The 9,914-nt window shown below is 40.0% G+C and overlaps 1 protein-coding gene across 5 annotated transcripts in view; it reads right to left on the bottom strand.

Moving 5' to 3' along the window:
- Nucleotides 1-4,530: 4,530 nt before the first annotated feature.
- Nucleotides 4,531-9,914, bottom strand: part of LOC115145800 (arfaptin-1-like) — a 44,956-nt gene continuing 39,572 nt past the window's right edge. For all 5 annotated transcript variants that reach the window (XM_029687334.2, XM_029687337.2, XM_029687336.2 and 2 more), the window contains 2 exons: nucleotides 9,668-9,842; nucleotides 4,531-6,824 (listed from right to left, as the gene is read on the bottom strand). In XM_029687334.2, coding sequence (XP_029543194.2) covers nucleotides 6,669-6,824; nucleotides 9,668-9,842 — 331 coding nt within the window. In that variant the 3' untranslated portion in view covers nucleotides 4,531-6,668. The remainder of the gene's footprint in view (nucleotides 6,825-9,667; nucleotides 9,843-9,914) is intronic.

The following is a 9,914-nucleotide window of genomic DNA, read 5'->3' as shown; positions in this document are numbered from 1 at the left end:
TTGTCCAGGACAAAAAAAAGCATTGAGAGTTTAATAGTTGAGGATGTAATCTGTGTCCGGGAAACCAGCCTTATATGTTTTATTAAAGTGCCACAATCTTTGCTGCAAAGGAGCTGCTATGCAATGGTGAACAACATTTACACTTATTTGCAACTTCAAGATGAATGCCATGCAACGCTACAGATCCCATATCGAACGGCACTGACCAGCCCATAGTTTTAAAGCCCTAAATGCTGAATTATTGATGTGATAGTAAGCTTTCTGCTTCTACTGTAACCATTTTAGATCAAATGAACTGCTACTACAGTATAAGGCGCTACAATTTCAGACCTGATTTTCCCATATGAAAAATGTATCAGCACTTACAAAAATGTCCATGGATTATAATCCACATTTACTGTTGCTGCAGGATTGTTTTCCTGCTGTAGCAAACAGGCTCAAAATCTTCATATCCGCCATATTTGAAATCATATGGCTATTCATTTTTTCGCAGTGACAGACAATTATCCAAGTCTCATAGCCTAGAAAGATGTTGATAAATAAAGTAGAACCTATTGTCAAGGGGATAAATTAATAAACACATGAACTAGTCCTCAGTCCTTCCATTCAAGGACCCATTTCTAAATGAAATATATCCACTCTCTCCTCAATTAATTGCAAAGTCACTCTTTGCCATGCAAATGAACTGAATCCCCCCAAAACATTTCCACTGCATTTCAGCCCTGCCACAAAAGGACCAGCTGACATCATGTCAGTGATTCTCTCGTTAACACAGGTGTGAGTGTTGACGAGGACAAGGCTGGAGATCCCTCTGTCATGCTGATTGAGTTCGAATAACAGACTGGAAGCATCAAAAGGAGGGTGGTGCTTGGAATCATTGCTCTTCCTCTGTCAATCATGATTACCTGCAAGGAAACACGTGCCGTCATCATTGCTTTGCACAAAAAGAGCTTCACAGGCAAGGATATTGCTTCCAGTAAGATTGCACCTAAATCAACCATTTATCAGATCATCAAGAACTTCAAGGAGAGCGGTTCAATTGTTGTGAAGAAGGCTTCAGGGTGCCCAAGAAAGTCCAGCAAGCGGCAGGTGCGTCTCCTAAAGTTGATTCAGCTGCGGGATCGGGGCACTACCAGTACAGAGCTTGCTCAGGAATGGCAGCAGGCTGACGTGAGTGCATCTGCATGCACAGTGAGGCGAAGACTTTTGGAGGATGGCCTGGTGTCAAGAAGGGCAGCAAAGAAGCCACTTCTCTCCAGGAAAAACATCAGGGACAGACTGATATTCTGCAAAAGGTACAGGGATTGGACTGCTGAGGACTGGGGTAAAGTATCTTTCTCTGATGAATCCGCTTTCCGATTGTTTGGGGCATCCGGAAAAAAGCTTGACACTTATTACATGCTTGTAATTATGCTTCAGTATTCCATAGTAACATCTGACAAAAATATCTAAAGACACTGAAGCAGCAAACTTTTGTCACGCCCTGACCTTAGAGATCCTTATTATTCTCTATGTTTGGTTAGGTCAGGGTGTGACTCGGGTGGGAAAGTCTATGTATTCTATTTCTTTGTTTTTGGCCGTGTGTTTCCCAATCAGAGGCAGCTGTCTATTGTTGTCTCTGATTGGGGATCACATATAAGTTATTTTCCTTAGGGTTTTTGTGAGATCTTGGTTTCGGTTAGGTGTTTCTGCTTGACAGAATTGTGCGCTTTTGTTTTTTTTTGTTTGAAATAAAAGAATCATGAGCACTTTCCACGCTGCGCTTTGGTCCACTCTTCCTACCACCAACGAGAGCCATTACAACTTTTTGGAAATCAATATTTGTGTCATTCTTAAAACTTTTGGCCACGACTGTGGACTTAGAAAACATAAATCAAAGGTGACCAAAAACACCAGATACACATCAGCTGCTGGTGGTGTTAGTCTTAATGACAAATACCAATACATTTCTATGACACCCTCTGGGAGACAGACGTTTGGTGAGTGTGCTGTGTAATTGCTGTGAGCCTTTTGCTAAATGGGCCTTGGACCCATGTGTTATAGCGGCACAAAATGTCAACAGACACGTAATGTAGATTTAAAAAGTTTAAGTTTGATCCTACCGTTCAAGTCCCCCAAGTCTTTAGACTTGTGGATACTTAGCCTAGCCATCAGGCCAATGCGGTACTGGATGCTATGCTAATTCACTAATGCGCCTGGCTAGGCTAACTGATGATGCGGTGGCTGTTGTGTAAATGGCTAATCCAATTGGTTTCCACAAGCTTATTTTACCACCAAGGCTGGTGGGAGGAGTGGGGCACAAACAATTTAGAGCCCTTCCAGAATTCACCACTCTCTCAAGGGAGGGCCGTGTGGTCTGGGGTGACAGGGAGGGAAAGGGTGGGGGGCGCCACTTTGTCACCCTCACTGTAGTGACAGATGTGGTGTTGGTGTCAAGGTTTTATGCTGCCTAGATTTTATGGTTACTGTTATTGGTGTTTCGTCCTGGGATGAGCTAGTATACAGTGGGGCAAAGAAGTATTTAGTCAGCCACAAATTGTGCAAGTTCTCCCACTTAAAAAGATGAGAGGCCTGTAATTTTCATCATAGGTACACTTCAACTATGACAGACAAAATGAGAAAAAGAAATCCAGAAAATCACATTGTAGGATTTTTAATGAATTTATTTGCAAATTATGGTGGAAAATAAGTATTTGGTCATCTACAAACAAGCAAGATTTCTGGCTCTCAGACCTTTAAGAGGCTCCTCTGTCCTCCACTCATTACCTGTATTAATGCCACCTGTTTGAACGTGTTATCAGTATAAGACACCTGTCCACAACTTCAATCAGTCACACTCCAAACTCCACTATGGCCAAGACCAAAGAGCTGTCAAAGGACACCAGAAACAAAATGGTAGACCTGCACCAGGCTGGGAAGACTGAATCTGCAATAGGGAAGCAGCTTGGTTTGAAGAAATCAACTTTGGGAGCAATTATTAGGATATGGAAGACATACAAGACCACTGATAATCTCCCTCGATCTGGGGCTCCACGCAAGATCTCACCCCGTGGGGTCAAAATGATCACAAGAACGGTGAGCAAAAATCCCAGAACCACACGGGACATAGTGAATGACCTGCAGAGAGCTGGGACCAGCATGACAATGATCCCAAACACACCGCCCGGGCAACGAAGGAGTGGCTTCGTAAGAAGCATTTCAAGGTCCTGGAGTGGCCTAGCCAGTCTCCAGATCTCAACCCCATAGAAAATCTTTGGAGGGAGTTGAAAGTCTGTGTTGCCCAGCAACAGCCCCAACACATCACTGCTCTAGAGGAGATCTGCATGGAGGAATGGGCCAAAATACCAGCAACAGTGTGTGAAAACCTTGTGAAGACTTAGAGAAAACGTTTATCTCAATACTTTGTTGGCAATGACAGAGGTCAAACTTTTGTTATTGACCGAATACTTATTTTCCACCATAATTTGCAAATAAATTTATTAAAAATCCTACAATGTGATTTTCTGGATTTTTTTCTTTCTCAATCTGTCTGTCATAGTTGAAGTGTACCTATGATGAAAATTACAGGCCTCATCTTTTCAAGTGGGAGAACTTGCACAATTGGTGGCTGACTAAATACTTTTTTGCCCCACTGTATATGTTTGCGTCACACCTCGAGGCACACTTATGACTTCATGCTGGCGTTTTACATGCCAAACAGTTATACAGAATGGATCATTCTATATTACAGTAACATATCTAGGCAAACAAAGAACATATGCCATACAAAGAGTCTATCCTTATGAATAATAGATCCGGTGAGTGAGCACTTACACTGTTAATGTCTGATGACCACAAAAGGACTGTTAACTGATAGGCTTTGACTTTCTGAAATTGTACAATCAAAAAAAGGACAAACAATAGAATCTGAGGATTGAAAGAGTTGAAAACGGACCAGGAGCGAGCAAAGTTGAATTGCTGACAAATTGCAGAGATAGCAATTTATTAAGCACAAATCAGTTCCACCAGCACTTGCTTTTACTTTTGTAATGGCTCTGATAAGACAGTCGTTAAACTTCACATCCATTCTGTTTTACGAATCAGTTAGATCCTGTGATGCTTAAGCCTTTTGGGTGTTGCAGGTAGGTGATTCTAAAATAAAACGCTTTCCACTTGGAAAAGCCTCAATTCAAAAGATGTTGCACTGGAATTGTTAAAAAAAAAAAGAACAAATATTCCACTCAGTTTTAAGATGTGCTTTAGTTATATACAAGATGCTTCCATAATGAATGATCTCCTTTATCAATAGAAAACAAGCTACACCAATGTGCATTTGAGGTTTTCTTAAAAAGGTGACACCAGAAAATATCTTTATTTATATACTGTAGCTAAGCCTTCTCAATACCAGCCACTGGTGGCAGCACCACATGAAGCTAAATCATCCAAATCTGTACACACATCATACAAAGGCACAGAATGCAAAGACATTGTGAAAATATAAAATGCCTGTGCTCGATTATTGCAAACATACAAAAACACCAAAAGGAGCCATTTATGAAGAAAACATTTTATTATTTTCCCCCAAAAGACATTGCACAACATTCAGAAACCTGTTTTTGAACTCAACATCTGTTAATCAGCATGAGAAAAATGCCCCATGGCTTCATTCATATACCCTATAATATATCTAAGATAAAAGAGGAAATTACAAATATATATATTTATCTATGCTTACATCATGTCATTGAACAACAGATTGATGTACAATACACACACTGTTGTACAGCAGGAACGGTACTGTAGGTACAAGGAGAAGACAGGAACCCCAGTGGGCAAAAGTGGTTGCAATACCGTCATTATGATGTCTTTTGTGAACATTATGGTCAGGTTCTAAAGGGAAGGTGTTCAGATATAATTTGACCAGATAACCAAAATATGGCGTCATGAAAAAGAAGTCTTCACCTGGTTGTCATCTGGCTATCTAACATTTCAACAACCAGAATATATCATTATGAAATCCCATGCCATATTTTGCCCGCAGGGACGAGAAAGCTGGCTAGAATACCTGTGGTCCTTTCAAAGGAAATAACTATAGTATTCAGAAAATAACTATTCAAAAGTTTAGAAGCTCAAGAAAAGGATGCTGGTCTTTCTTATGTACAAGAAGTTTTTCAAGTCCACTTTCATTTAGGTTTCATCTCATATACACAGTTCTTACACAAGTGTTTTTTTTGTCTCATAGTACATAAATGTGCGATATTATATACTTGAGAGGATAACGTTTTAAAAAGTGACTGCAATTGGGAAGTCAAGGGAATCACCCTATTTCACTGTCACATTGTGCTGTTTGCGCCATTAACTAGCATAGAGATTGTCGTTGTACAATGCCAAGACTGAACTTTTGTTGCTCTGATTCCAAAATGCAAACATTTACGTTCTCATTTAGCATATAGGTTAGTTTTAAAGCAGATAAGTCTCACTCTTTAATTAGCAGCTAAATCGCTAGCTGTTTACTCATATTTACCCCCCTTAAATGCGGCAAAAAGGATTCGACTCACACGGCGAGGTAATAGTGAAATGGAACAATTGAGTGGTTTATGTTGGTTTGGAGTGTATGTAATGTAGGTATGTTTGGTCCATTCTTTATCCATCTACTGCTATGTGGTCCTGAAGCTGGCAGTGTGAGGGGTCTGTGTTTAGCTGAAACACCAGAGCGAGAGAGTTGTACAGACATAAAACAAGGCACATCAAGTTCACGTGGTAAGGCTGGTCCTTCAAATTCTCTGGAATTACAAAATGTTCAATTCAATAATTAATATTGTCCATCATATACCCATGATTAAAGTCAAACACAAATGGTCAACACTTCTTGAACATCATTACTGCAACATAATAGCACCATAAACATGACATTGACACTTCTTATAAAATGCCCAGCGGCGCTATTCATTACAGTACAATGACAAACAGTGAAAACCAACCATCTAATCTACGCTATCGAATTCCAAGGCTGCGGTAATCCATTTCCTACAGTCATACACTGGGTATAACAGGTGTCACACAAGCTTATGATACATCATGTAAATTTAATGATGCCTATCATTAGTGTTACTTCATCAATGGGTGGCCAAACTTTTACAACAAGTGGAGATAAATTATCCAACTGGATGCAGAGCCAAATAGAGGACGGACATTTTGTCCCCAAAATGTCTCTGCGCTATCGAGCTACAACATTAATAAGCTGGAGTAAAAAGGCCATACACTTTTCAAAATGTATTTAACATCTCCGTGCTTCTCACTAGATTTGTCAAATCAACCCCAAAAAGTGAATTTCCCATGATTCAAAAAGAACTTGCAACAGTTCCAAGTAAAAAAGGGAACGAGAGAAAGAGTGCCACTTCACGATTAGAACAACGGTCAATGGATTTCCTTGTTCAGGAAGAACAAGAGAAAATAGTAGAAAACAGAACTTACAGTTTATCAACCAAGAGATTGACAAATATTTTTGTTTTTTTATTAATTCTTTGTCTTAGTGTTGCTTTGCCTAAAAACCTTTTACAATCCTGAAGAAAAGTGGGAGGAACAGAGGCAGACAAGGAGCGAAGAGCGTTTCCTGTTGCTTCACAGTAATTCTGTAGCCTCTCCAGACCAAACCACAGTGGATTTTTTGGGAGGGGTGGGTCGGTTGATTAGTGCTCCTCCAGCCAAGATGGCGTATCCCCGCCGGGCATTTTCAACTTGATGTGGAACTGCTTGAGCGTCTGATCCAGCTGCTGCTGGTTTCCTGCATAGTATGCCGCGATGGCATTGTGGAAGAGGATCAGCTGGTTGTGCAACACTTTCACCTGGGAAAGGGGGCGGAGAAAGAACAGAGGACATGAGCACTCACACCAGAGTAAACAAACACATACTCAAATTTAATGCCTGTTGAAGAACTGTGTTAATGGAGCATTTTGTATTATTCTGTACGTAAATCAGAGACACTCCATTTAATATGACATGTCACGTATGGTATGTATTAATTTGTGGCTGTCCATTACCCATTTCGTATGATATGTTACGAATGACAATTTTCATTTTTATCTTAAGTAACCATACCAAACGTAATATCTTACAATTTGAGTGTCCCGGATTTGGTTTTACTATGTTAGGTCTAGTCAATGAGACCAGGCCGACTTGGCAGTAATGATGAATATTTGCCTGAAGATGTATCTAGTTTTAATAGTGGGAATAATTCATATTTATTCAGAGAATCCCAAAAAATAATGCAAAAATTGAAGATGCACATTTAAAACCAAGATATGGTCACTGTGCCAGGGTTCACCCTAAATAAGAAGGGCTCTGCACCACGTTGTCGGCTTGGCTACGCCACTATGTAAAGATTTCAGAGCAAATGAAACTGATATTTAGTAATGATAGTTACTTTATCTTTGATCGCCAATGACATTGTGAATCAGGCCGTTCATAAATTCAGAGCATTACCATGTTCCTCAATTAATTCAGCACATTTCAGCAGTAGGCTCTCGACACAGTTCGCACTCAGGACGCACCCTGAGTATAGTGTTATCGAATCATACAAACTTTGTAACAAAACTTTGTAACAGTCAAACAAAAGTAAAATGACCAAACTTGCTAAGCTTGCTAGATAACCTTCAACAAATGACAGAATATCTAATTTGGCAAAAGCAAGTTGATTCAACAGATCATCTCCCCATTATTCATGAGCTGAAGAGTGGAAATTGTTTCAATATTAAAGTATTTTAACAAGGACCAAACCCTGTTAAAAAAATATCCATATCTACTCTCATATTGTTTGTTGATCACACATTCTCAACCGAAGCTTTCATATAGTAAGCAAGCACGAGACAGTGCAGAGAAGTGGGGGAAATGTAATAGCGGTATTTTGACACACACAGGCAAGAGACAATCTATGAATTACAGAATAAAGTTAGGAATTTTCATGCGAGACAGGTGTCAGGATTTTGGTTTCAGTGGGAATGAATAGGAAAATAGCCTAGGCTCTAGGTGAAAATATAATTTCCCCTCATGCCTCTGAATTGTTAGCAGACTTAATGTCTGTGACAGAGATGCCCATGTAGTAAATTGGGCATATTCCTATAACATTTGTGACTGTCTGAAGAGTCACAATGACAGCTCAAAGCAGCACTCATTTTATAGGCTATACTGTGCTGTTTATTAACTGCATTCGGGTTGCATGTGCGGTCCGGCAGTGTCAATTAGGCATGTGCTTTGAATTTATGATGACTTTGTGAAAAAAATACGCCAGGCTAAAGAAAGCTTCCACGCGACAACCTGCTTGGATAATGTGATATTTTATTTTAGGCTAATCTGCCGATGCGCATGTAGTGTATTTTAACCTCTTTCAGCTAGGGGGCACCATTTTTATGTTTGGAAAAATAACATTCCCAAAGTAAACGGCCTATTTCTCAGGCCCAGATGCTAGAATATGCATATAATTGACAGATTAGGATAGAAAACACTCTAAAGTTTCCAAAACTGTCAAAATATTGTCTGTGAGCATAACAGAACTGATATTGCAGGCGAAAATCTGAGGAAAATCAAACCAGGAAGTGGCTTCTATTTTGAAAGCTCTATGTTCCATAGCCTGCCTTTGCTCCATTTAAAGGGATATCAACCAGATTCCTTTTCCTATTGCTTCCTCAAGGTATCAACAGTCTTCAGATATAGTTTCAGGCTTTTATTTTAAAAAATGAGCGAGAAAGATAACATCACGTCAGTGGATAAGCTGGGTGTTCGCATGAGTTTGTCTTGCGCAACAGAGTGGGGCAGCCTTTGTCTCTCCCTCTCCTACTGAAAAAGGGTTGCGGTTGATATATTATCGATTATACTGTACATTTTAAAAACAACCTGAGGATTGATTATAAAAAACATTTGACATGTTTCTGTGGACATTACGTATACTATTTGGAATTTTCGTCTGCGTTGTCGTGACTGCTCGAGCCTGTGGATTTCTGAACATAACGCACCAAACAAATGGAGGTATTTTGGATATAAAAATAATCTTTATGGAACAAATGGAACATTTATTATGTAACTGGGAGCCTCGTGAGTGAAAACATCCGAAGATCATCAAAGGTAAGCGATTAATTTTTATTGCTTTTCTGATTTTCGTGACCAAGCTAATTTGATGCTAGCTAGGTGTTCATAATGTTGTCTAGTGAGCGATAAACTTACACAAACGCTTGGATTGCTTTCGCTGTAAAGCATATTTTCAAAATCTGACACGACAGGTCGATTAGCAAAAAGATAAGCCGTGTTTTGCTATATTGCTCTTGTGATTTCATGAATATAAATATTTTCAGTAAAAAAAATGTAATGTGGCGCTCTGCAATTCTGCAGTTGTTGATGAAAATGATCCCGCTAACGGGATGGGTTGCGTCAAGAAGTTAAGGAATTACATTAGTGCCACATTGGGGAAAAATATTGTAATTTCCAAGGTTATTATTTCGGGAAATGTGAAGAGTGTTCCCGAGACAGTCCCGGGATCCTGGTTACCCATGTTAATCCCTTGACAGCAAAGGTTCCAAGACAATTACATCCTAGTAAGGATGCAAAATTTCGTCAAATGTATTCTGTACTAGCCCTTGAAAAGACCAAGAATACTCATGTCTCCTGAAATGGCAGCAAAAACTAGCTTCTGGAGTACCTTGTTCTCTTCCAGGAATTTGAGCTTGACGGAGACGTCGTTGCGCATCTTCTCATACTTCTCGCGGTGGATCTGGAACTGTTGCTGGGAGTGTTCTATCTTGGGCAGCGTGGTGGCATCCCGCGGGCCCAGGTTCAATTCCTCCAGGTCTGTGCGGTACGCGTCGAACTCAACTCTACAGGGGGTGTCAAAAACCAGACGAAAGTCAACTACATACTCTTTCTTTTCACTTGCCAATGGTCAACGT

Source organism: Oncorhynchus nerka, linkage group LG18, assembly GCF_034236695.1.
Source record: "Oncorhynchus nerka isolate Pitt River linkage group LG18, Oner_Uvic_2.0, whole genome shotgun sequence".
NCBI lineage: Eukaryota > Metazoa > Chordata > Actinopteri > Salmoniformes > Salmonidae > Oncorhynchus > Oncorhynchus nerka.
This window is presented reverse-complemented; position numbering and strand designations above follow the sequence as displayed.